Source organism: Podarcis tiliguerta (genome assembly GCF_965153285.1).
Source record: "Podarcis tiliguerta genome assembly, chromosome: 13".
Classification (NCBI taxonomy): domain Eukaryota; kingdom Metazoa; phylum Chordata; class Lepidosauria; order Squamata; family Lacertidae; genus Podarcis; species Podarcis tiliguerta.
Window position 1 is genome coordinate 30,933,847 of NC_139546.1, and position 27,765 is coordinate 30,961,611.

A 27,765-nucleotide genomic window follows, 5' to 3' on the forward strand; every position below is an offset into this window, starting at 1 on the left:
TTCTCTTTAAAGCAGTTTTATTTCTTGCTCCAGCAGAATACAGCAAGCAATCAGAGAAGGCAATCAGAGGCTGAACCCTGATCCCCAATTACACAGATATAAACCATAAAGCCGCAAAGATAGGTCAAACCTAGGTCAACTAGAAACCTGTTATGGTCTACCTGTCAGCCTGCCCGCAAGGCATACATTTCCTGTTTTGCACTTGTTTTTAAAGGTCACGGGCTAAAGACACTTTCAGTTTTTTCCTTTACTCCGTTTGTGATTTGTACCATCTCTGTCATGATGCTGAAATGCAAACTTAAGAGAGGAACAATGAGAATACATGATCAAGTATTCCAAAAGGACTGGAGTAAATTTATATGATATATATATGATATATATGAAATTTATATGATATGAAAGATTATTGTATGCAATTAACATCACTAGCAGGGGTGTCTGAAGACTTGTAATGAGAAGTTTTCTACCCTTCTATATTTATTTAAATTTTGAGCTATTTTGTGATGAGTAATTAGAATTGGAAAACGTACAAAATGCAATGATACAAAGGTTAATTTTGAAAGCCATGAGGCAGGAGTGAAGAAAGTCGATAGAGTCTAAAGAGCCAGGGAGGTAAAGTGGATAATAATGATGTGAATGTATATTATTAAATGGAAAATAAAAATTATATAAAATAATATAAAATACATGATTATGGTGTCAGCCATCTGCACAAACTTTTTTTCTTAGGATTGCTGCTCTGAAGGCAAAACAGTCCACTTTTTTCAAAGGTGTAGGGGGACCTGTCCCCTAAAAAATAGTTAATGGGATACCCAACAGATCTCTCAACTGAGAGTTTTAAATCTTTGAACAAGACTGCTCTTAAGTCCTTGTAGATTGGACAAACCAGTAGGCAGTAGGGTAAATCTTCAGACACACTGGCAAACTCTCTCTTCATAAGGAATCAGGTGATAGCATCCTTCAGCTTCGGCAGAGTGCATAGACTGGAACTGTAGAGCTATAAGGGCTTTTATCCATCTGAGCTTTTAAAGGTCTGGAACACTGGGGAGAAATGTGGCTTTCCGCTAAAAGACATATTCAGTACCCACCTGTCCAGTATTAACTCTCAAACTATTTGCTCCCCTTTTCTGCTGACAGCATGCATTTGGATGTAGGTAGATTATAAACTATTGTTTTAATCTGCTGGAACAAACAGTATAGATTGTGTTCAAAATTTAGGTAGTGATTTGGGTTTCAGGTTAAAGCAGAAAAGTGGTCAAACCTGGTTCGTAATAAAATTTCATTTAAGTACTGAATGGTTGTTTATTTTGCAGTTTGTAATTCCTTTCAGTTTTGTTTTGTTTTTGTACCCTCACTAGCACAGAGTGCTGGCTTAAAGCACAGCAGACCATATAAGGCATCTCCATATGAGAGGAAACTCCAGCACTTCTTGCAGTGAAGACATGGAGGAATCAGAAGGAACTGCACAGCTCAGGGACTGACAAGAGCTTTATGAGATGGCAGCCAGCTATACTTTGGCAGGAGAAGAAAAGAAGAGTGCAGCAGAAACTCCTGTTTTAAAAAGCACAAGGCTACAGAGCCAAACTCAGATCCCAAAAGCCTCTGGGCTCACGCTGCTGCCCAGCATCTCATTGCCAGCCTTCACGCACTGAGCCAGCTGGGACCCTGCAGGCAAACAAAGAGGCAGAGTTAGGATCTACCAGCACCAAATTTCACTTTTCAGGGCAACATTTTGAAGTGCAATTAACTGAAAGGCAGAAAGGCAATCAGAGACCACTGGATGGTGCAGAAATGAGTATTTTTTGGGGGGTGGGGTGGGGGGACGACACTGTTCTTATTTCAAAGCACAAATGTTCCTCAAGCAGGAAGCGCTGCCTTCTGAATTGGATAGGCAAGATCCAAACAGGTGTGCTCTTTGCCCTGCAAATGATAGAGGAATCACCATCTTCCCCAGCCAAAATTTAAGAAATCTCTAATGCAGGACCTGGAGACAGTTGCGCCTCCCAGTTTAACAAACTGGAACCCCTGTGGTGAGCCAGGATTATTTTATTTTTTAATGTACTCTGTAAATTGTTGGGAAAGTGGATTGGTCTGAGATCAAGTAGGGGTGGAAAAACCCCAGCACCTCAAATGAAATACAGCATAGTTTAGACTCCTGTTGGAGACTCATCTTCCAACTCCAGCCTCTGTCTAGACTCCTTCATTCTTCCTCAGCTTACTGGCACCCAGCTGCCTAAAACTTTCTGCCTCCAGGAGAGCTGGGAAGCAGAGTTCATTCTTATCAGCTTTTCCCAAAGCCCTGCTCCATCAGGCACTTTCAACCCCTAAGCAGTGCCAGCTGGTCATTATCAGAACAACAGTTTAGGAAATGGTGCCAGTTTGATTCCTCCCCTTTTCTCTCCCTGTCCCTTTCCCCCTTGTGTTGTTGTTTTAAGATTGTAAGCCTGCAGGTAAGCACTGTCTCGCTTTACCTGACTGTATTTAAGTCATACTGAAGAGTCATGTGGCCAGCATGATTAAGCCGCTTCTGGCGAACCAGAGCAGCGCACGGAAACGCCGTTTACCTTCCCGCCGGAGCGGGAACAGCTTTTGAACTGCTAGGTGGGCAGGAGCAGGGACCGAGCAACGGGAGCTCACCCCGTCACGGGGATTCAAACTGCTGACCTTCTGATCAGCAAGCCCTAGGCTCTAAATAAATGCTCTAAATAAATAAAAGCACAATAAGCTTATTGTGCAATTCCCTTCCAAGAGAAGTTAGACTAGCTCCCTCTTTTGTTACCTTTATTCAGACAGGCCTTTGAAAACTAAGGCACAGGTGATGTGGAATAATGGGCTGGTTAGGACAAGCTGAACTTCCATGATGGTTTCAAAGGCATTTTTAATGCATTTTCATTATTTTTGTTTTACTGCTCGGTGTTTTAAAGTGTTTTGAAATATAAGTAACCTTCTATCCCAGTCTGGGAGAAAAAAAGGGTATAAATACATTAAGCAAACAAACAAGTTTTTCACCTGCAGTTGCCTGGAGCCAGCTGAGAGCTTTAGTTTCCAGTAATTCCCATTCATCCCTCTGGTCTATGGCCCTGGAGTGGAGCCAGAGAAGGGCCAGCACAGTTGCCCATGCATCTGGGGTCACCTGGCAATATAGAGCAGGAGTCAAAAGACAGACATGCACTGAGCCCTGCTCACTCACTGGCTCTGTACAGAAATTACATTTGACAGTTCTTAAAGAAAAACAAAACAATGGCTGAGTGTGACCGTTCAGTACCTGGTTACAGTTTAGCCACAATTTGGGAAATAAACCCAGGAATCGGATGAACCATCTGCTTTTGCAGATCTACTTTCTCTCTCTCTCTCTCTCTCTCTCTCTCTCTCTCTCTCTCTCTCGTTGAAAGCATAAAACATGGCCATAGTGGGAAAATACTCACAGAAGGAACTCCGATGCAGGAGAGATTTTTAATTAATTGCTTCCAACAATCACTTTAACACAGCTTTTATTACAATAGACAATGCCACTGATCCTGCCACAGACCTTACCTGGGCAGGTGATTTGCTTGAGATCTCAGCCTCACTCAGGCCTAGGATGGTGGCCAGACCAGAATCAAGTGGCCAAGAGCCATTAGCATTTTGCAGAGACACCAAGCTCAAGAGAGGCGATTCCTTCTCCTTGGGAGTGGGCTCTGCAAGGGGCAATAAAAATAAGATAAATTAAGACAGCTAGCAGCCTCCACACCACATTCAGAACTCTCCTATCTACACTATTAGCTAGATTTTCCAAAGCTCGCGATAGACAGGCATGATGATACAAAGAGTGGTACTTCCTAATGTGCTCCACCTTATGCTCTACCTTGATCACCGAGATCCTCTAAAGAGGCATTTCTGGTGGTTCCCCATGCCCCCGAGGTTTGGTTGGACTTCCGTAGAGACTGGGCCTTCAGTGTTGCATGCTCTGCCCCATAGGACTCCCACCCAGTTTGGAAGGGACTATCCCAGCCTTCTTTTTAGATATCTTCTGTTAACTGTACTGTTCAGACAAGTCTTCACATATGAATCTCTTTGTTTAAACAAACCAGTATTGAAGGAAGTTTTATTGGTGTTTTTTTGCTATGGTATATGGATATTTTAAACACTGATTTTATTATAATTAGTATGTTGTAAGCTGCCTTCATATAGCTTATGACTGTGTGGATTATATATTTTTTTAAATAAAATTGCTGAATCAGAAAACCAGAAAGACTACAGCTCCCATCATCCCTGTCCTTTAGGCATGTTATCTTCCAACAGGTCACAGAGTCTCCCTTCCTGTATTTTCATATTATTTGATTCTGGAATTCTGTCAGTTCCTGTAGTGAGTTCTTCCAAAGTATTCCTCCCCCCAATAGCTTAAAAACAACAATAAAGACCCAAATCCATGTAGGAATTAGCTAGCTATATACCGTATTTTTCCGTGTATAACACGCCCCCGTGTATAAGACACCCCCTATTTTGGGGGACTAAAAAATAAAAAAATAGGGGGAGACTTGTTGAGATTTTCTGGGGAGGGGGATGCTGAAAATCACTCACCTGCCTGAACACTTCCTATCACAAGCAGCTCAGTAGTTGTATCAGCTGAATGGAATCTGCCCTGAATAGCTGACACAAGGAAACAAAGGAAAAGGGGGAGTGATTGCAATTTAAATTCTGCTTGCCAGTTTTGCACAAGGGAAAATGCTGGAACTTTGGTCTGACACAGAGGTGCAGTTCATATATTCTAAGGGCTTGATGGGTTAAATACTTGGGCCTGGTTTACTTGCAGGAACCAGTGCAGTTGCTGTACATTATGTTCTCGTTATGTCTAGTTTCCATCAGGAGATGGGATGCGGCACTCTGCACCAGCCGATGCTTCTCAGCCTGACAGTGTGCCCATCAAACTTAAAGCTCAAGGTTACTGAGAAAAGTGCTTGTAGGACAAGCTTATTCCTGTCAATTTACACAGGACAGTAATTAAGGCAATGGGCTTGTAGTTCACTTGGTCTCCCACTCCTGGCAGCAAAGCCTCCTTCATAAATTCACCACACATGGTGGGTGAGGTTGTACTGCACCGGAACAGACATTTACGCTGACTGAGCCTATGCATGAGTAGCTTCTTACAAGGAGACTTCCACATCATCAGGATGGGAGCCCAGGCAGGGCTGTCTCCAGCAGGGGGCGCAAGGGGCACGCAGGCACCACGCTCCTGAGGGTGCCAGTTTGGGGAGTCCGGGGCTGAGTTGGAGTCATCTGGGAATGGGAAGAGCTGTGAAATGTTCTAGGGGCAAGCATTTTTGTTGTTGTGAATTCTATTGATGTTAACAACTTTATCGGATCAGTAGTACCAAAATCTCTAAACTGGTATTTGAAGCATACAGTATGTGTTAATAAGATGAAAGCAAACTAACCATTGCTCCAATTGAAGTTTGCTAGAGAGAGAGATTTTCCAAAAAAAGGTCAACAACTTTGGGGGCGCTGGGCAGATCTTTGCACCATATCTTTGCCACATATGCTTAAGATGGCCCTGAGCCCAGGCAGAAGCAGCAGCTTAAATATTGTGTTTATAGACCTCCATGCTAAAAAGCATTGACATCTGAGGATGGGGTCAGCAACATAGTCCTGTTCCCTGGTTTTCATGTGAGCACCAGTACTGACATGGCACATTCAAGAGGTTTAAAGTTCTGTTTTGAAGTGCAAGCTTCTAGACCTCACAGGGTCCAAAAACCAATACCACACACACTGAAAGTTGAATTGCTGGTACCCGATTGGAAATACAGAAGGGGTTGAATAACACTACATAATTGGGGGAGGGACTTGCCTAGGATCCATGCCCACTTTGGTCTCTACTATTTCCCCCTCAATCAACCTCCCTTTCTGCCTCCATCTCCCAGTCAGAAGAACTGACAAATGCAACTCAGATTGATTCCGAATTCTCCTTGTCATTTTCCCCAATTCAGTAGAGAATGGGATAAATAACATTGTAATCATATGAAATCTTTGGCATGTTTTGAATGACTCCTGCAAAGTTATACAAATCATAGATATTTTGGGTAAACTGAAGTTAGGTAATAAATAATATGCAGTTGATAAAGAAAACTTGGAACCCATGATGGAGAGATTGGAAGTCATAATAGGTGGAAGGAATTTCTTATGAATGTTTTCTTTTATGTATGTTTTCTTTTATGTTTTCTTTTATGTACGTTATTTGTTTTGATATACCATATTTTTCGCTCTATTGGACGCACCGGACCACAGGACGCACCTAGTTTTTAGAGGGGGAAATCAAGGGAAAAAATATTATTCCCCCCCCCCAGCCCCAAAGAGCAATGGACAGGCTGCGCGCTTCGTCTTTAGCCCTGAGCAGCATCTTTAGCCTTGCACAACGGGATGGATCGTGCCCGCTGTCCACCGGGGCTGGACTAGATGACTCCTGGGGTTCCCTTCCAACCCTGCAATTCTGTGACCTCGGAAGTTGTTGGGGGTCTCCACCACTGGAGGCTTTTAAGCAGCAGTTGGGGGACCATCTGCCTGGTGTTCTTTAGCTGTGATTCCTACATTGTGAGGGGGCTGGGCTAGATGACCCTCGGGTGGCCCTCCCAACTCTATACAGTCCTACACTTCTGCGGCAGGAGATCCACAGCTACTTCACACAATGCCCACTCCCAATTTTCATTGAAGAGATATGTGGCTTCACTGTCTAGGTAGGTACCCCCCTACCTGCCACTCTTCCCTCACCCCACTTAAGCCGAGGGAATTCCTGCCCAGAGAAGCTCCCAGGTGAGGCAAGGGTTAAGATCTACCTCTGGTAAAGGGCTTTGTATCCTCCCTCTTTCCCTTTTCTCTTCTTCTTCTATGCTAGTTCCTTCTCTTGTGTTTTGTTTAATCTGTTTTTATTGTATACTAAAATAAAAGCTGCAAAGTTTCATTTTTTATAATATTCCACCCCCCTCCAAACTAAAACGTTAATCTAGATAAAAACACTGATCCAGAGGGAAATAAGGGGGTGGAGAAAGAATGAAAAAAGAAAAAGAGGTTCAATAGTCCTATATCATTTGGCGCGGAAGTATTCTTCCCCCACTCATGGTCTTCTATGTGCCGCTTTTATAGACCTGAAGGCGGCTTTTGACAGTATCTCTAGAGAGCTGCTATGGGGAAAATTGGCAAAGTGGGGCATAGATAAAAGGCTGTTGTGGCTTATTATCAAATTACACGAAGGGACGGCTGCTAGGGTGAGGTTAACACCTGAGGGCGATCTCACATACTCTGTACCAATAAATAAGGGGGTACGACAAGGGTGCATCCTTGCCCCCTATCTCATTAACCTCTTTATTAGTGACATGAGAACTCCCCTAGTTGAGGCCCAAACCACCATTCATGCACCCAGGCTTGCAGACTATCGCTGCCCCTCACTATTGTACGCTGACGATGCGGTGATCCTCTCATATTCAAGAATCGGTTTGAGGAGGGCCTTTAAGATCTTCGCGTTATATTGCCAAACAAATTTACTTACTATTAACCATTCCAAATCTAAAGTCCTAATTTTTTCCAGGAGTCGTAAATTGTATAGGTGGGAACTCGAGGGGAAGCCAATTGAACAAGTCTACAAATTTCAATATCTAGGAATTTACTTCCAGCATAATATGGGATGGAAAGCGCATATCACATATTTACAAAATAAGGGCAAAGCCCTTATCTACGCTCCATTACGCTTTTTCTTTACGGAGGGGGCTATGCATGTTCCATCTGCCTTAAAAGTTTATAGTGCAAAAGTGGTTGCAACTATGGCCTATGCGGTCCCTTTATGGGGCGCTTTTGTAAATCTCATGCCTCTGGTGACATTGCAAAATCTCTTTCTCAGACGCCTTTTGAAACTACCCTCTTGTGTAAGCAACTCGGCTATTCGCTTAGAACTTAAGACCCCCTCCTTAGAGATCCTGATGTGGAGACATGCCTTTAATTACTGGCTGTCCCTTTGGCATAAATTGCCCAATTACCATCTTATTCAGTGCCTTTGGAGAGATGAATTTACCAGCCCATGGGCATCAAAAATCCATTCCAAATTATTGTCTTATGGAATCTCTCCTTCCGATATACTAAATTTAGATCTAATTACAGCAAAAAAGGTAATCAAACAAAGATTGGAGGAGATTGATCTGCAACAAAATCTTACTACAGGTGGAGGTACATGTTCCCCAATAAATCAGGGCATTACATTTACGTCCCAGATACCTCAATATCTGTCTACCTTATCGGTTGCGTCGCATAGATTCGCTTTTGTTAGAGCTAGATTTAATGTGTTCCCCTCAAATGTGCTGAGCAATAGATTTTCTAACGGTAAAACCTCTGTTTTATGCGCATGTGACAACAAATCAATAGAATCCCTTTATCATATCTTGTTTAATTGTCCTCTATATTTGGTTCCCCGATCAAGGATTCTGAGTTCAATCATTTTGGAAACTGTTGCTAAACCACCCGAATTACATCTTGCCTATCTACTCCAGGACATTGACTCTTATAGAACATTACAGGTTGCCAGATTCCTGAATTCAGTTCTTTCATATAAAAGACTTCATGGAATGCTGCATGACTATTAAAAATCTATCCACAATCCTTATATTCAAGGCCACAATATGGTATATCTAGAGATGGTATGTAACGTGAAGGAGATTATGCATTGAAATATTTTAGTTGATATTTTAGAATGTAAAATGCTATTTTATTTATTGGCTGGTATTACCTTGTGGGCTTATAGCCGAATAAATTATCCGATCTGAAAAAGAAGTAGAGATAGAGAGATTTTTAAAAAGTTGGCTTCTTTATCCTTGTGCCGCCTCCCGAGGCTGGAGAGGCATGCTAGGCAAAAGAGGAAGCCTGGGCAGCGAGCGGGATGGATCGCGCTCGCTGTCCAGGCTTCCTCTTTAGCCTTGCACAGCCTCCCGTGGCTGGAGAGATTGCGCAAGGCTTTTCTAGAGGAGGGAGAAGGGACTGGCTGGCCGCATCCGTCCCTTCTCCCTCCTGGGGAAAAGCCCGCAAGAGCCGCACGAAGCTTGTGTGTGGCTCTTGGGGGCTTTTCCTGCTTGCCTCCCCCCCTGCATTCGCTCCATAGGACGCACAGACTTTCCCCCTTAGTTTTTAAGACGGAAAAAATGTGTCCTATGGTGCGAAAAATACGGTACTGTTGACTGGTGATATTAATTTTTTTATTATTATTTAAAAAAAGACAAGTGCAACTCAAGCCAAGCATACAATTCAATATCCCATTCACATTATTTCAGTTACAGACTTATTGCAAGTAAGACCTATGTACAAAATGAATGCATTCAGTGTTTTAACTCTTCTATGCAGAACACGAACAGATTCAAGATGGTGGCAGTGTTTTTATTACCTGAGGACTTAGCAGAGTAAGAATTTTGAATGGGAGGAGGAGGTGATGACAGCATCAGGGAGCCAGACTTCATTTTCGCAGCTCGTTTGCCCTGCAATAGACCACCTAGATCAAGGGGGGAAAGACAGAGAAATCTATTGTGATTTTGAATAAGGTATAGGTCCCAGTATTCTTTGGTGGCAAATGTGCTTTAGATATGTGGTGTTTATGCAGCCACTGACTCTACAGCAAAGAGCTGCCGCCCTGCTGTCTTCTCCCTATTCTATGCCTGCCTAGGACTGCTGGACCTCCATGTTTTTTAAGGACCGTAGTCCTTTTAAGTGGCTTTCCCAATTGATTTGACTCCAACTTCCATCTGCCCCAGTCAGCAATGGCCACATGTACAAGTTGTAGCCCAACAACATCTGGAGAGCCAGAGAGGCTGATTTTGAAGGGAAGAGGTTTTTATGTAGTTTATAAAAGTTTAGAATTGTCTTCTAAATGGCTCCCTTTCACAGAGATTAGGGCCAAGCCACGTCTCAAATTAACTCAGATGATTAAAAGTTAAGGGAACAAGTATTGCAGATAATGCCTATGTACAAAATGAATGCATTCAGTGTTTTAATTCTTCTATGCAGAACATGAACAGAGTTGAGATGGTGACAGTGTTTTTATTACCTAAGTACTTAGCCAAGGGAGAATGTTGCGTGGGAGGAGGAGAGCAGGAAACCATCGAGCTGCCATACGCCGTCGGCCTTGGTGAAGATGCAGGTTGTGCAGCATTTGCAGATGACCTAGTCTTGACTTTACAGGAGCCAGAATCTAGTACAAAAAGAGTTTTAGAATTGATTCAGGAATTTGGTCAAGTAGCAGGATTTAAATTGAATAAATTAAAAACAAAGGTTTTGGGGAAAAAATTAACAGAAAATGAGAGAGGTTTCAGAATGAGACAGGTTTGACAGTGGTTAAGAAAGTGAAGTACCTGGGGATCAATATGACAGCTAAGAATGGGAATCTATTTAAAGACAACTATGAAAAATGTTGGACGGAGGTGAAGAAAGATTTAGAAATCTGGTCCAATTTGAAGCTTTCACTGCTAGGCCGCATTGCTGTGATAAAAATGAATGTATTGCCTAGAATGCTGTTTTTGTTTCAAACATTGCAAATTATTGACAAAATGGACTGTTTCAAGAAGTGGCAGAAAGATATTTCTAGATTTGTCTGGCAGGGCAAAAAGCCAAGAATAAAATTTAAAATATTAACTGATGCAAAAGAAAGAGGAGGCTTTGCCCTGCCAGACCTTAAACTTTACTATGAATCAGCAGCTTTTTGTTGGTTGAAAGAATGGCTGCTTCTTGAAAATACAGACATTTTGGACTTAGAAGGTTTTAATAACGTTTTTGGATGGCATGCATATCTATGGTATGAAAAGGTTAAAGTGCATAGAATGTTTAAAAATCATATCGTCAGGAAAGCATTATTTAATGTCTGGATAAGGTATAAAGACCTACTTGAAAATAAAACCCCAAGGTGGTTGTCACCGATGGAAGCGAAGGCCCTGAAAAAGCTCAATATGGAGGCCAAATGGCCGAAATCTTGGGAAATCTTGGAACAAGAGGGAGATAAATTGAAACTGCAGAGTTTTGAAAAACTAAAAAACAAAGTGCGAGACTAGCTTCATTATTATCAGATAATGGAGGCATATAAATTGGACAAGAAAATTGGCTTCCTGGTGGAAAAATCAAAATTGGAAAGAGAATTGTTGGAACCCAAAACTAAGACTTTGTCAAAAATGTACAACTTGCTGTTGAAATGGAATACTCAGGACGAAACAGTAAAATCTGCTATGATTAAATGGGCACAAGATGTGGGACACAACATAATGATGGCTGACTGGGAACAGTTATGGACCACAGGTATGAAATTTACGGCATGTAATGCCTTAAGAGAGAATATTATGAAAATGATTTACAGGTGGTACATGACACCAGTCAAGCTAGCAAAAATCTATCATTTGCCTGATAATAAATGCTGGAAATGTAAGGAAACTGAAGGTACATTCTTTCACCTTTGGTGGACATGCCCAAGGATTAAGACCTTCTGGGAAATGATCTATAATGAAATGAAAAAGGTGTTCAAGTAGATCTTCCCGAAGAAACCAGAGGCCTTTCTCCTGGGCATGGTCGGCCAAATGGTGCCAAAGAAGGATAGAACTTTCTTTATGTATGCCACGACAGCAGCAAGAATACTTATCGCAAAGTATTGTAAGACACAAGATCTACCCACTCTGGAAGAATGGCAGATGAAGGTGATGGACTATATGGATTGGCGAAAATGACCGGCAGAATCTGAGACCAGGGAGAAGAGCAGGTGGAGGAAGATTGGAAGAAATTTAAAGACTATTTACAGAAATATTATAAAATTAATGAATGTTAGAATGATGTTGGAGGGAGGTTAAAGGGTTATTAGCAATAATGTGGTGAAGGAATATGGAAAAATGGAAGGTTAAAAAGATGAAAAACTAAAGGTATAATATATTGAGATAAAGACAAGGATAAGATAGAGGGAAGGGATTTGCTGACTAAACAACTGAACTGGAATACAGAGAGGGGAGGTGTGGGGAAGTCCATGAAACAAGCAAATGCAAGAAATACTATGAAAATTGAATTGTTTTTATTTGTTTTTTATTTTTGTATTTTTCTTTTTCTCTTCTGTTATGTGAAAATTTTAATAAAAATATTATAAAAAAAAGAAAATGCAGGTTGTGCATAGGACAATGCCATTCTACCATGAGCAGGAGAGCAGAAATCCATCGGCCTGCAACCCGCCGTCGGCATTGGTGAAAATGGTAAGCCTAGAGATGCAGATTGTGCATAGCACAATGCCATTCTAGCTTGTACTAGACCAAGGAGGAAAAAACACACAAATCTAATGAGATTTTGAACAAGCTACAGGTCCCAGGATTCTTTGGAGGGAAATGTGCTTTAGACAAATGGCGTGTATGCAGCCATTGACTCTACAGCAAAAGAACTGCCGCCTCCAGGGTTGCCAACTTGAATAAAATATATGGGGGGCCCAGGTAAGCCCAACCCCGCATAATCGATCATATGACATGGTGCACACAAACAATTTGAATGGCAATGCCCATCAACTTTGCAGGGGTCCAGACCCTTCAAATATTTTATTGGGGCAGGGTGAATCCCCCCAAAGCCCCTAGGAGTGGGCTCCTATGGCCCCCTTGCTATCTGCTCCCCATTCGGACTGCAGCACCAGCAGCCAAGGCTGGACCTCCATTGTTTAAAAAATACTGTAGTCCTTTCTCGGCCAGGGAGCAAGTGGCTTTCCCAATTTGTTTGACTCCAGCATCCATCTGCCTCAGTCAGCAATCGTCACATTTTCAAGTTGTAGCCCAACAACATTCAGAGGGAGGGAGGGAGGGAGGGAGAGAGAGAGGGAGGGAGAGAGAGAGAGAGATTTAGAAGGGAAGAGAGTTTTAAGTAGCTGATAAACACATCAGCAGGGCTGAAGGAAGTTCCCTGAGAAGTCTTCTCAATGGCTTCCTTCACATAAATTAGGGCCAAGCCATCTCAAGGAAGCACAAGCCACATCCTGGACCAAGATTATTACTCCCTCCTCCTCCTGCTCAAGATGCTAAATGTTAAGGGCACAAATAATAGAAAACCCTTCTCCAAGCACCATCCTGGCTTTCTTGGGTTGTGACCATTGAAACTCATCGATATGAGGGGAATACATTGATATTGTGACCACATATCACTCTGCTCTAGCACTTAAAGCATTATTTTACCTAGGTTAAACAAAACTTGTTAGTTCTTGCGGTCTTAACAGTTTGTTATGAAACTTTGCTTCATGAATGGATTGTTGCCTAAGACCTAGAATATCTAGAAGACCTACTGAGACAGAATGAAAATGTGAGTTATATTCACTCTTGATATAGCTTGATATAGGTAACTTCTCACCTCAAGACCCCTGGTAGTTTTCAACACTGAACTCTTAGCTCAGTTTTTTCCTAAGTAACACCATTGCTAAGGAGTACTTATCAAAAACCTTTTCAAGTTACATATTATTAGCAAAGCTCATGAGTTTAAAGTTATACGTAATTGTTTGAGCACAGCTGAGGAAAATATTTTAAGGAGACTTTTGATGCCTTAGGATTAAAGTTCAGCTCATCATATCATCACGGCTTCTTCTCTTCTCCATTGGAAGAACTCAGAAAGATACTCTATGGATGAATTATTTTTTAAATAAAAGATGAGTTCTGGCTCCTTAGAATTCTTGATAACTGTTTGAAATGTTCTTGTGCTCATTCAACGTCCACTATTCACTTCTGTATGTATATTATTATTTAAATATTGTTTGATATTTTGAAGCATATTAGCTTTTTCTAACAATTTTTTATTAAATATTTTGCCTTAACTATTTCTTTTTAGTGTAAAGCCTGCCAGAACCCACAATTAATCAGGCAGGTGTACTTCCCTAATGGAATAGCTAATATTGTTTCATTAGTTTGTATCTCTAATATTTAGAGAACACCAAGTGATGGAACTTTCCTAAAAGAGCCAAAAATATGCCAATTGGATCTGAAAGTTCAAGCTGGAATGTTGTAGAAGTAAGCTAAGATTTAGACAGAAACAAATTTGAAACACACACACACACACACACACACACACACGAGTGGGATACCGGATATCTCCAAATTATCTTAATGAAGGCTGAGTAAAACCAACTCCAAGTCACCCCAAAAGTCTTTTCTAGAAGGTACTGAGCAGATGCAGTGACACTGAATCCAACATGGAATCCATGGTCATTGCCAAACACATCTCCTTGAACTCACATGCATGGGGAACGTCTCGGCGGCTGAGGGGCCCTTGAAGTGCTGTGCTCAGCTCCATGTTCACTCCCACAAAGGCCGTCTGTGAGCACACCACCCCAGAGCTCAGGCTCGTCTCCAGTGCCAGGCGCTGCTTTTTTCCTCCCTTCTTCCCGGCCCCCTCCAGTTCCTTTAGGAGGGTCTGAGCTGCCAGACGGTGAACAGGAAGCCTGTAGTATGGGAAAAAGGGGGCAGCAGGGAGATAAATGCAGGGACCACTTGGCATGATGTCAACCCCTTAATATAGGCCATCCAGATCCAATCTTCCTTGACTATTGGCAAATTTGGATTATAACTTGATGGCTTCCAAATTCTATCTGTAATTAAATAAATCGTATCACGTTTGTCCAAGGTTGGGGGGGGGGGAAGACTTACAAAATGTGACAGTACTACCTGTCAGTCTCCTGAGCCTGGAGTGAGAACTTCATTGTTTCTTTGAAAGTTTGGTCTTGGAACTGGTACTGAAGAACAACAGTCCCTTCATTGGAGCCTGAAGACTGGAGCAGAAGAGAAAGCATCAGAACTGGGAAAGGGCAAGAAGCCTTTGGAACAATACCTTCTGCCATTAAAAACCACAAATAAAGTCAAGTTTTGGTATTCAGGATAGGAGAGAGGCATTATTCAGCAGTTAAGGTCCTGGTGGTCATTGCTTACCTGATGCTGCCCACGGATCTGGGCATAAATGAGGCAGCGCTGCCCCTGGAAGATGACCTGTGGGCCTGACCCCACAAGCTCAGCCTTCAGACCAGGAGGCAAGTCCCAGCTCAGAGAGATCCTGGTCACGGCTGGCTGCAGGGCCTTCTTCAAAGACTGCAGGGCCTATGGGAAAGCAAGAATTTTGCAATGACATTAGGAGAATATCAAAGTTCCTGTTTAACTATCGCTTAAAAATAAGTTTCTATGTGAGATTGTTTTGAAACTGTGTGTGAACAGTGCTTGCAAAGGAGTCAGGAGAGGGGCTGGTGAAGATGCCATCTTGGTTTCTCCAAAAGCCACTGAACATAGAACAGAAGCCTGCTGGACAGTCTCTGAGCAACACAATGACTGGGCCACATAGGTAAAGGGACCCCTGACCATTAGGTCCAGTCGTGACTGACTCTGGGGTTGCGGCGCTCATCTTGCTTTATTGGCCAAGGGAGCTGGCATACAGCTTCCAGGTCATGTGGCCAGCATGACTAAGCCGCTTCTGGCGAACCAGAGCAGCGCATGGAAATGCCGTTTACCTTCCTGCCGGAGTGGTACCTATTTATCTACTTGCACTTTTACATGCTTTCGAACTGCTAGGTTGGCAGGAGCTCACCCTGTTGTGGGGATTCGAACCGCCAACCTTCTGATCGGCAAGCCCTAGGCTCTGTAGTTTAACCCACAGTACCACCCGCATCCCCGTGCCACATAGGGGGCACTAAAAAAGATTCAAATTCATAAGGAGATGACGGGTGCTATGAGAAACTGAGGTGTGTTTTTTTTGTCAAGCAGAAACATGCAAATATAGGCACTTCCAGACTTGCTACTTCCCAGGTAGGATTTCACAGGACACTGGAAGATTCAGATTGTGCAACTGAAGCTTCCTCCCCAAAGGATAAGACTTTCTGCAGAATGGGAAGCAACAGGAAAATGCACCGGAAAGTGTGAAAAAACCCTTGCTTGATGCAACGTCATCTAACCTCCCTATAAACTGAGGAGGAATCCTCAATCATGAAGGCAACCAATGTTTCTTTCCAGCGAAGTGGTTTAAAATGTCCCATAAAGAAAGTATAGCTATTGGGCACTACTAGCAATGCAAAGTTTCCATATGAAGTTCAGGAAAAGTGTAGAAGGGTGAGCCAAATGATCATTCCGAGCGTGCAGTCCTTATGTATTAAGGTTTCATGGATCTTTTCCAAAACTTAGTGGTTGTGCTGCGTGGGAGAGCTGGGATTCCATGCTCTGATGGATTGTCAGGGGGCACCTGGCAGTTTACCAACAGCTCAGGAGAAACTGGTGGAGACCACGAGAAGAGGAATGTGGAGCTCCTGAGCCTCACCTTGGCCTGCATGCGTTCCTTGCCTGTGATGAATTCAGCACTGCCTCCGGCCGCACGGGCAATTCCTTTGATGAGGGCTGTGGAGGCCCCTTCGCCAATGCCAAAGGAGAAGCACCTGTCAGAGAAAGAGGAGGTGAACCTATGCCAGGTGCAGAAAGCTGTGAGATTAAGGTTTCCCTCTCCCTTGCCTTACCTGTGGGAGCTGCTGTGATGTTGAACTTCAGCAATGACCTTATCTGTATTAGACACCTCTCCATCCGTGAACACAAAGAGCTAGAGAGAGAGAGAGGGAGGGAGAACAGAGAGGTATCAAAACCTATCCTATTTCCCCTTTGAAGTCCATTTGCAGGCCCCAATTGCATTCAAACCCCACATATAAACGGGGGAAATGCCTATCCTAGTGGTGGTGCAATCGCATAAAGTGTGAGACAGCGGAAGACTGACTCCTTAATTCCTCCATACCGTGCAAGCTAACTTAAATGGCAGGTGATTGACACGTGGGAGGCCTCTCTTCTTTGACATCCGTTTGCAGGCAAGAATTGCATTCACTGTCCATCTGCAAACAGACGAAGTTGGCCCCAATAACTGTTCTCCTTCCCACTTCCAAAGGGAGGTCCCAACTCTGGTATCTTCCATGGGGTTGTACATTTTTCTATTTATTCAAAATAATTTTAGACTGCTCTGTATCCTCATGGACATCAGGGTGTTATGTAGAAAAAGCACAATGCACATAACTTAAAACCTTCACAAAAAAACCACCAACTTCATGTTTCTTCCACCACTCTTTGCAGGTCACTAAAAACCCTACTCTTGATACCTGGCGAGGATATCCTTCCCGGCACGGCTGGCTGTAAATGGTCTGCAGTGGCTGCAGAATCTCTGTGCCCCCCAGATTGGCTTGCAGCTCCTTCACCCGTTGGAGGGACTTGGACATGGTCTCCTGGGTGTATTCAACACTCTGCCTGTAGAGAGTTTCAGAGAGTCAAGGAGGTAAAGGACCTATTTTCCTCCCAAGCTCAGCCAGTTCCCCCCCAGGCTTTTTTGTAAACCTTCCACAACATTCCATGTTTCCACTAGGACCACCCTTTTATTATTTGTTACATGGTCTAATTGCTCCCCTAAAACTCATCCAGTCAGATTCAAACTTCTCCTCTTCTCATCATTCAGTGCTCAGAATGTGTGAAGCCACATCAAGGATAGAAAAAGCCTATGTTTACTGTGCAGGTAACAAGGAGGAAAGGGTAATAGCAGAACAAATGGGGAAGAGGAGGTGAGAAATGTTTAGGGGTCCAGAATCTGCCTTGCAGGAGATGCTGGGAAGCTACCTTGTGAAAATACCCCATCTAGCTTGGACAGATCTTCTAACTCCTTGGGTCAAATCTCTTGACACTTTTAAAAACCCTTCCATAGATGTTGATGAACTACAAGTCCCGACAGCCCTAGCAGGCAATGATTCAAGAGGCAGGGATTATGGAGCTGTAGTTCAGCAACATCTGAAGATAAAGAAGTGTGTTCAGATTCCTGTGTCAACCGTTGCCAGTGATACAACATAGGAGAAAATGGAGGAGCAGAGAAGTAACGAGTCTGACAACACTGGACACTCTTTTGACACTCACGGGTAAAATGAGTCATGGGTCGATCCAAATCCAAAGATGTTGAAGTAACATCCCAGAGGGAGACTCTTCAGCAAGAAAATCAGGGTCTCCTGAAATGTGGGGTTGGGGAGGGGGGAGAGAAAAGCAGGAGTCACCCTAGGTGCCCCAGCCCAACCTCTAGCATTTATTTCAACATTACGGGCCCAGCTTCCTTCAAGGAACCATTCATCTGCAGTCTTCAATTACCCTCCCTTCTACCACTCCATCCTATTCTTCAAAACACAGGTTGGCCCCTTGGGTACCTTGGCACTCTGAATCCGCGTTGGGGAATCAGGGTTCTGACCGGTCCAGGAACCCATGCTTCCAGAGCGGTCCAGCAGGAAGAGAAATTCTCCAGTCGCCTTCTGGCCTGGTTTGGGGGCAGGGACACTGGGGTACAGGGTGAGCAGGAGTGCTGGGTCCCCCATCAGAGAGCCTGTGCAATGCGGGAGGAAAGGAGATCCATTAGGCATTTTCACCCAAGGCAGCACCCTTTCACCTCCCAGTACCCTTTGTGTTTCTGCCCCCATGCCCTCCATTGCTCACCTGGGGCAGCCCCAGGCTTCCCAGCCTCTAGGAGGGCGCTGGGCTTGTGAATGTCCTCATAATATATCAGCAGCTCCACGTCTTGGTCGAACTGGTGCCCTTCGGCCAAGGAGACCTTTGGTGTTAGAAGGAAAAGCAGAGTTTGAATGCGGAGCTCTGTTCCTATTCCTCCCAAAGATGTTTATGTGTGTAACACTTTCGAAAACGTTGCTATGGAATTTGGCCATTTATTCCAAAACTGTGCAAAATGAGAGAATTCTAGGTTGTGCCATTTTATTCAATAACAGGCAGCAAAATAAATGATCAACTGCAGGACCTCCCCTGCCATATGTAGAACCTGAGATACTGAGAGAAGCTCTCTTGGGTCCCAGGCTTTGTATGCCAATAAAAACACATTGAACTGGGTTCAATAGCTCACAGTTAGTTGATATTATTAAAATGTGCCCTTAGAGTAAGCATATCCACATTATTACTGATCAAAAGGAAAGGATTTGAGGCCAAAACCAAACCCTACTGTTTGGTTTTACATGACTGGTTTTATTTGTAAGCCAATAGCCAAAGGTGACGAAGAGTCATATTCAAGCTGCAGGGTAGCAAGAGATTTTAAAAAACCTTCCCGCCCCCCATAGCCCATCTTTTAGTGGGGTAGCATCCACACTTTGAAACTCCCTATGTATTGACATCAGGCAGGCTCCTTCGCCATATGCTTTTGGACACCTGCTGAAAACATTTCTGCATAGGCAAGCCTATCCATGAATGTAGAGTACTGACATATGTTTTAATCAATTTTTAAATCCCTGGTTTTAACTATTCCTGAATGTTTTAAATAGCTGTTTTTTAAACTTTGCTAAGTGGTAATTTTATCGCAGCTTTCCCTTTTGCAAACCGCTTTAAGTGTGTGTGTTTATTTTAATTTTACAATCAAGTGGTATATAAATTCTGTGAAATATAAACAAACAAACAGTGGTCTCAATAGAAATCCTGCCCCTAGGCTGCCTATTCATAGTGGGAGGCCGGCTCCCACCTGCCCTTGTTACCAGTAATGCCCAGCATGGGAGTGGGATTCTGGTAGAGGCAACAGAGTTAAAACTCTCCTCTCCCACACCAAAGCCAAGATCCAGATTGCCCCCTTCAGCTTATTTGTTCAACCAGCCAAGCAAGGCCAATATACCTCTGTGTATAGGGTGGTATATAAATTCAATAAATAATAATAAATATAATACCTGGTGGCTATTCACAGTGGAAGGTCAGCTCCCCTCTCGCAAACTGCAAGCATGGGGAGGGAGATTCCAAACAGGGCTGTAGGGGCCGCAAGAGTCAAATGCTCCCCTTCCCAAGCCATGGCCCCAATCCAGCTTCCTCTTCCCTTTCCAGTTATTTGTTTACAAAAGAAAGCAAATAGCACGTCTATGTCGGCCATTAGACCTAAGCACAGATTTTGGGATGTGTGTGCAACTTCAAATGGAGAATGACAAATACACCCCTTTTCAGAAGCTGTTCCGTTCACTATTGTACCTGGGCAATCGTACGGTCTTCTGCCCTGTAGCGCAAAGGCTCAAGGGTGCATTTGGACTCCACACGGTTGATGCCATAAGGTGACTCCAGGGTAGCACTGAGGCCGAGAGTGTAGGGAAGCTGCCCCTTGGGCAATCGTGGTATGCTCTTGGTGACATTGCCCCCTTCTGAACCTGTACATGAGAGAGCGAGAGAATCATAGAACCACAGAATTGTAGAATACCATGAGAATCATCTCATCCGACTCCCTGCAATGCAGGAATGCTCAGCTGTGCCATATGGGGATTGAAACTGCAACCTTGGTGTTATCAGCACCATGCTCTAACCAACTAAGCTATTCAGCACACCATGGTTATTGAACACAGTGGGCAAGCTCTCATGAGGAGGAAGACACTGTAACACAACCCCATGTGGGAGGAAGAATTAGGCTGTTGGAGGCGAAGGCACCATGAAACAGTAATGTACAACATGCCACCCCCAATCCCCAGGCGATTATCCAGGGTTCGAGTTTCCTGTTGGAAATGAGACACAGTGGGGACCGTCGTGTCTTTATGATATGTGGTTTTATTTACACATATATACTACCTGAGGCTGGACGGAGGAAAATCCCAGCGCTCACATCCCAAGAGGGTCCTGCTACTTCCATTGCTGCAGCCGCCAATTCAAAGAGAAATCAGCCCTGCTCTCGGGGTCCTTTCTAGAGGCTGCCTCACGTCAGCCCACATGGCTTCAGCCCCTCTCCATCTTACCAGAAACCCTTGCCAAAAAATGCAACCAACCCCCCTTTCACTTAATCACCACTTCTAACAAACACACATATGGCACTTCTCCAATTGAGTTTATGTAACAAAATACCTTCCTGGGCCTTTCCAACTGTTTCTTTTAATATTTTATTTGTGTCAGCCGATACATAGGACAAACCCAATTCAAAGCTCCTTCCTGGGCAATTTGGTAGGATGGGAGTAAATAATCTATTTTGCTCATCTCTGTAAAGGTTGTACATATGAAATGAGCATGCATTAATGCTTCTGTTGCTCCAAATCCACAGAGCTTAGGAATAACAAAACAGCATTGCAAGAGGCTTGTATGTGGGACCAGTTAGTGTGTTTGGGGGTGCAGGTGCTTACCCTGAGGTGCATAGCGGGGGTTGAGGACAGCAGGCAGGACAAAGCGGATGGCCCCGTCGGGCTCTGGAGCCAAGGCCTGGATGTAGGAGAGCTTCAGCGTGGCCTCCCCATCGGGAGGGAGGTTACCCAGGCTGCAGGTGAAAATGTCACTGGTGTTTTCTTCTCTTCCAAGCAGGAAAGCCTGCCGGCCTTCACTTAAGGCATCCTCATATTCCTGCTCCGCCTGCATTGGGTGGTGAAGAGAAGAGAAGAGAAGAACATCAGGAGTGAGGAAGGCAAGGACACAGGCAGGTGTGGTCCCAAGAAAGGATTCCCATTTAAAAACAGCTGTCGACCAATTGGTTACCTACGAGTGAAGCTTCCATGCTTTTGTAACTTTACCTTGTGAAAGTAAATTATAAGCACAGTGGTGTCTACACTGTGACTTTAGAATTCATACTTTAGGTTAAAATTACACCAAGCTGCACCAGAAGAGGCCAGGAAGCCAGGCTCCCCACTACAGCAACTGGATGTTGTTAGGCACTCTTTCTTTTAAGCACAACATATGAGCTTGACACAAAATCTGCTTGTAGGCACAGAGTCCTATTTAGGGAAGCCTCCACCTCCCTTCTCAAACTGGCCACCCAATGCCAAAGGCCCTGATTCTCCTCAGACCTTCCATACCTGTTTCTTCTCTCGGATCTGGGCCTCAATCCGTGTCCCACCAATCAGGCCCTCAAAGGCATACACGGCGGCTTCATCATCCAGAGGGAAGACAAACACGACCTCCACTGGGGACTTCTCCTCATTGTGGTAGCGAAGCTCAGACACCACGTCAGCCACAAAGCCTCGAACCACCACATCCACAGAGATGCTCTTCAAGGGCACTGGGGCAAGGAGAGAACAAGGAAGGCTCAGTGTCTGGCCCTGTGTACACTTTAGAGAAACCCTTTCCAGTCATCTTGGCTCCCAATGCCAGGCCAGCCAGTTATTTAGGACCCCTCAACCTACACCATTACATAACATAAACAAGAAAGCTATATATTGGAAATTTATAGCAGTATGTGACTTGTTGCCATTTTGCACCCGCTTAGCTGAATAACCATATGCAGGTAACTTACCAGGTTCCCGAGAGTTTGTGACAAGGCCACAGACAGTCATGGCTAACGCCAATAGTCTTTGCAGAGGAATTGGTTTCCCAGCGATTCACCACAACTGCAGAAAAGAGAGATTAATTTTTGGCTAGAGGGGAACCATACGTACAACAACTCTGTATTTTATTTTCCTTTGATTTAATGGAAATGGTAGCCCCCACTTATTTGTATGAAATATTGTTCCCATTTAAAATAATACTGTTTACCCAACTTTATTAAGCAATTGCTCTTACAAGGATATGTGTTTGTCATTGTTTTCTGTCTCTTCTCTGAATGCAGAAGAATGAGGGGATGCTAAAATGACAGATGGAAGGAAGGTGAGATTTGATGCCAGGTTTAACCAATCTTTTCTCAGCCCATGTCTCTCCCTATGCTCCCCACCCCAATTTCTGGCAGCCAATCTCACTTGACATGCCTCTCATCCATTCATCAGCCACTCTTTGCTCCCTGGTGCTCCTTCTGTATTCAGATCCCAGAGGGGAGCACCAGGGCAGAGGCTATGGTGATCAGAAGAGAAGCCTCTGAGCATGTGCAGAGTGCAGCCACTCAAGGAGAGGTGGGGAGGGAGCCAATGAACTGTTATGTTTCTTCCATCTGAGAGATGAAGAGACCCTTGAAGAAGAAGGGCAAAGTGCCCCCACCTCCTGGGCCCCAAGAGAAAGCTGCCTGCAGCACTGTCCTCCTGAAGCTCTTAGCCAATGAATGAAGTCATAACTATGATTGGCATGTGGGGTGGGGAGGGGGGGAAGTGGAAACCCCTGAGATAATAATAGAGAAGCATGTTCATTGTTCTACAAAGGATCTCTAGTTGAGGATGAAGTTTTGTTTAAGAGAGAGAGAGAGAGATGCTATGAGTGGGCTGTAGAGAGGAGCCCACTCATAAATCGTTTGCTGTAGATCATTTTCTTACCTCAAACCGCCCCCAAAACGCGACGTCCTTCGCCCCTCGCCTTGCTCTGCAAACAGCGGAGCAAAAGCGAAAGTGAACCTTTTTGAGCAGAATGCAGAGGGACTTCCCGTTACTCCCGCCTCCAGCCAGGGAGGGTCCACAAATTCCTTACTAGACACTGGTGCCTCTATTTTTCCATTGCATCTTTGGGTACAGGTGGAATATGAACTGAAATATTACATAGATATTAACACACACACATGCCGTACCACTTTTAGCACTAACTGAGGGTTAGTAGTCCTATTTTAGACATAATAAAGGGCTTTAGCCACACTTTTCTTTTGCCCCACTCTTTCCAGACAGACACTCTATGTCAGAGGGGCTTCCCCCCTCCCCCCGGAAACCGGCTCTTTCAAGCTGAATCGGAGTAAAGGAAAAGAGCACTGGGACAAAGAGCTTTAAATCGCAGATCATGCATGGAAAAATCAGAGGAAAGGTAAACGTGGATAAGCCCAAAGATGTGAAACCTCTCACATGGTTCCTTTTATGAGTGCTAGGCTCCTGATTGTTACTGAACCCTTTTGGCCTATTTTTCTGCCTGTCTTGTCTTGCTGCTGTATGGAAAAACACATGAATCTTATCTGACCTTTGAAAAGTTTGTGAGTAAACATATTTTAACGTGTGTTCTCTTTCTATGCTACCAGTAAGGGAAAGTGGGGAACTTTGGAATAAAATTAGAAGTGGCTATTTTAAAGTTCTAAAAGCCTATATTTTCACACTTAACTTTGCTGCATGTTTTGTAATTTTAAATCTCTGCTGGGGCTCTCTCACCAAAGAGTATGTGCCCCCATTGATCCCAGCATCCAGGGAATTCTGTTTTAGTCTTTAAGCAAAGTAACTAGAATACCAACATTATAAGTCACTGTTTGTTTTATTGCACTGAATTTTATAATATGTTTTGAGTTGCTAGCCACCTGGAATCCCAATTTGGGAGAAATGTGGAATATAAACACATTAAATTAACAAATAAATAAGTCTCTCGCCTGCAGTTGCCTGGAGTCAGCTGAGAGCTTTAGCTTCCAGTAACTTCCACTCATCCCTCTGGCCTGTGGCCCTGGAGTGGAGCCAGAAAAGGGCCAGAACTGTCGCCCACGCAGCTGGCAATTTGGAGCGAGAGTCAAAGAGAGAGAGACATGTATTAAGCCCTGCTCCCCCACTGGCTCTGTACACTTGACAGTTCTTAAAGGAAAATAAAACAATGGTTGAATGTAACATTTCAATACCTGAACCGTGGTTATAATTTACCACAATCCAGGAAATAAACCCATGGTTTGACATTACTGCTCATTCCAGCATTATTTCCATAGAGGAAGTTATAGTGAGGACAGTTTCTCCAGCCTTCCTGCTTATAAGATGAGAAGCAGGCTTCTACTGCACCCTGGATGCTAGGTGCTAACTCCCTGGGGCCCTGGGTGCCTGAGCACCAACAAAATTCCCCACAAATTTCAGGGCTAGGGCCATGCACACTGCATGGCACCCATGACACTGGGCACCCGCAGTCACAAGGCCAAGCTGACACTCTTGACTGCATCTTATTCTGCATGTCCTGCACAGAGAGGACTTTGCCTGGCAGTCGAAACTCTGTGGTTTTATGAGAGTGTATAGAATCTTAAACTTGGCTTAAGGCACAAAACCATTGTTAGAACTAGGCGGTGTGCTAGCATTAACACCCACCCCCACCCAAAGTAGGTGAATAGAAACCAAAGACAGACATTTCCATCTATCAACACAGAATTAGAAATACAATGCCACTGATTGTGCCAGAAACCTTACCTGGGCAGGTGTTTTTGCTTGATATCTCAGCCTTATTCAGGCCTAGGATGCTGGCCAGGAGGACAGAACCAAGTGTCCAAGAGCCATTATTAGCATTTCGTATAGACACCAGGCTCCAAAGTGGTGATTCCTGCTCTGCAAGGGTTAGTAAAAATAAAATGAATTAAGATAGCCTCCACACTGCATTCAGAACCCATCCATCTAAATTATTAGCTAGCATTTTCTCTCTGGGCCTCCTTTTTTTTGTTCTTATCACAGTATCCTATCTGCCATTCTCTTTCCGAGTCGATTATTTCTTGTTCATTTTTTTTCAAAGCTCTCAATAGACAGGCATTGATCAGACCACAGCTCAGCAGTAGGCCCCACACCCTACCTGTCAGACGATGACTGGTGCTCTGGGCCATTAAAGTTGGGAAGCAATAGTTACTAGTTAAGTTATGCAACTCTTTACGACATGGCATGGTGACCATTGCTTTTTAGAAAACACAAAATGAACTACAATTAATGTTAGCTAAAAGGCTGCATAGCTTAACGCATAAAGACAAATTGCCACGTATATGCCCTTGTGTAACTTGGTTTTGCAATTCTGTCACTTGCTGCAGTGAGTTCTTCCAAAGTATTAATCCTCCTCTCAATAAAAGAGCTTTGAAAAAGGAATCAACAGATCAAAAAGGAACTAGCTAGCTATTTAATTGTGTCAGCTGAATGGAATCTGCCCTGAATAGCTGACACAAGGAAACAAAGGAAAAGGGGGAGTGATTGCAATTTAAACTCTGCTTGCCAGTTTTGCAGAAGTATCCCTGCTTGGGGGGGGGGGGGATGATGGGGCTTGGGTCTGATTCAGATGTGCATTTCATAAGGGCTTGATGGGCTGGAGTGCTTGCAGGAACCAGCGCTGTTGCAGTGCGTACTATTCTCATTATGTTTCTTTTCCTCCAGAAGATAGGATGTGGCACTCTGCACCAGCAGAGGCTTCTCAGCTCTGCACTAAGGCAGTGTCATAGTGTGCACAACAGACTTAAAGCTGGGTGATGCTTTCCTCATTTTTCTGGCAGGACAAGCGTATCCCCATCCCTCAATTTGCATAGGTATCAGTTTTGCATAGGTATCCCTCAGTTTGCATTGCTATCATTCCCTGCATCTCTTTCCCTGTTTGTCACCTTATTACCTCCTGACAGAGTAGCCCTTTTCATCATGTGATGGGATGCTCTTACATTGGGTGAGGCTGTGCCTCACTGGCTTGGAGCTGCTTACCCACAGGCTTCCATGCAGTCAAGACTCCCAGCTGCAGAAGAGCTCCAGTTACATAGGAGACCACACATAAACAGCTGCTGGATGCATGGGGAGAAAGATTGACACTGGAATTTGCTGCCCCTGGCGGACCCTGCCAATTGAGGTGGTCGCCTCACCTTGCCTCATGGGCGAGCTGACCCTGCTGTAGGGCATCTTAAAGATTTTTATAAAAAGAGACAAGTGACTGCCCTCTAGAAGCTTACAATCTGAAAGACAAGTCAGGCAAGGGGAGTGGAGAAATTTTTTTTTTAGAAGAAAGGTAATAAAATTATGAGTTAATATATTTAGGGATTAGTTTCCTATTTAGGTGGGGGGTTTGGATGGCAGAAGAAGAAGAAGAAGAGTTTGGATTTGATATCCCGCCTTTCACTCCCTTTAAGGAGTCTCAAAGCGGCTAACATTCTCCTTTCCCTTCCTCCCCCACAACAAACACTCTGTGAGGTGAGTGGGGCTGAGAGACTGTGACTGGCCCAAGGTCACCCAGCAGCTGCATGTGGAGGAGCAGAGACGCGGACCCGGTTACCCAGATTACGTGACTACCGCTCTTAACCACTACACCACACTGGCTCTCTGTGGAACAGTGCCAATCTTATTTATTAATTTACTTATTACATTTATTTTCCTCTAAGAAGCTCAGGGTGGTACACATGGTTCTCTAACTCCCTATTTTATCCTCCCAACAACTCTGTGAGGTAAGTTAGGCTGAGAGACAGTAACTGCCCCATGGTCACCCAGTGAGCTTCAGGGCTGAGTGGGAATTTGAATCCTGGTCTTCCTGGGTTGCAGTCCAACACCCTAAACGACACACCACAGTGGCTCTGAACAAAAAGGAGGAAAAAAAGGAAATGTCAGAAGTGAGATTCAAAGGCACGCCTCCATATGGAGACCAGAACACCCAATCCATTCACAGGAAGGCTTGTTCACTGCCTTGAGTCTGGCGCCTTGAGTCTGGCGCTCAGCCATCCTGACACTGCATTAATGCAAAGTCACAAGCTTGTCTCATGACTGCTGAGTTACACTTCCCTGGGGAGAACAGTTCCTCAGTTCCTGTAGTGAGATCAGTATGAAAGTATTAACTCAGGGGTCAGCAAACTTACCGTGCTTTGGGCCGGTGTCTCCAGCGCCGATCATGCAGCGGGCCGGAGGGCGGGGGAGCGCGTGCCCATATGCGTGCGCACATTTCCGGCTCACTTCTGGGTCGGAGGAGCACCGGAAATAGCTTGTGTGCATGTGCATGGCCCTCCTCCAACCTGGATGTGCACTGGAAATGTTATGTACTGAAGTTCTCACCCTGGGCCAGCAGGGGGATACTGTAGATAGTTTTCACTCAGGTCCACGTCAGTTATTTTAGGCGGGAAACCCTGGGTTGTTGCTGCTACATTGTTGACAGCTGGCTGCCTATAAAAGCAGGCAGGCTGAGCTGTTTGCTGTTCAGTTCTGTTCCAGCTTACAAAATAAAGAACTGCTTTGGAGAAATCGCTGTGTCGTCTGCCATGTCTACCCACTATTTAACA

General features: G+C 44.2%; 1 protein-coding gene across 7 annotated transcripts; it reads right to left on the bottom strand.

Moving 5' to 3' along the window:
- LOC310663467 (von Willebrand factor A domain-containing protein 5A-like) lies at positions 1 to 27,423 on the bottom strand. Of its 7 annotated transcripts, none has more exons than XR_014504503.1 (21): positions 27,349 to 27,418; positions 24,959 to 25,093; positions 22,204 to 22,297; positions 21,767 to 21,969; positions 21,104 to 21,326; positions 19,977 to 20,149; positions 18,462 to 18,576; positions 18,179 to 18,351; positions 17,898 to 17,986; positions 17,099 to 17,243; positions 16,475 to 16,554; positions 16,282 to 16,396; positions 14,913 to 15,077; positions 14,652 to 14,755; positions 14,223 to 14,428; positions 12,159 to 12,269; positions 10,049 to 10,192; positions 9,400 to 9,496; positions 3,535 to 3,677; positions 3,010 to 3,133; positions 1 to 1,665 (listed from the first exon to the last, which is right to left on the bottom strand). XR_014504503.1 is itself a non-coding variant. In XM_083411312.1 (21 exons), the coding sequence occupies exons 3-21, from the start codon at positions 22,241 to 22,243 to the stop codon at positions 1,586 to 1,588; spliced, it is 2,538 nt and encodes an 845-aa protein (XP_083267438.1). In that variant the 5' UTR covers positions 22,244 to 22,297; positions 24,959 to 25,093; positions 27,349 to 27,423; the 3' UTR covers positions 1 to 1,585. The 7 variants fall into 7 exon arrangements, 2 of the variants coding, with proteins under 2 accessions (XP_083267438.1, XP_083267437.1); XR_014504504.1 differs by lacking the exons at positions 24,959 to 25,093; positions 27,349 to 27,418 and adding an exon at positions 23,147 to 23,258 and having other exon boundaries at positions 1 to 70; positions 468 to 1,665; positions 10,049 to 10,107; positions 12,188 to 12,269; XR_014504506.1 differs by lacking the exons at positions 24,959 to 25,093; positions 27,349 to 27,418 and adding an exon at positions 23,147 to 23,216 and having other exon boundaries at positions 1 to 70; positions 468 to 1,665.
- Between the last annotated feature and the right edge of the window lie 342 nt (positions 27,424 to 27,765).

Coding starts and splice junctions, on each gene's coding strand:
- LOC310663467 (XM_083411312.1), bottom strand. CDS start 22,243: ATGACTGTCTGTGGCCTTGTCACAAACTCTCGGGAACCTG. Junction 21,327..21,766: donor AGATCCGAGAGAAGAAACAG/GTATGGAAGGTC, acceptor CACCCAATGCAG/GCGGAGCAGGAATATGAGGA. Junction 20,150..21,103: donor CCCCCGCTATGCACCTCAGG/GTAAGCACCTGC, acceptor TCTCATGTACAG/GTTCAGAAGGGGGCAATGTC.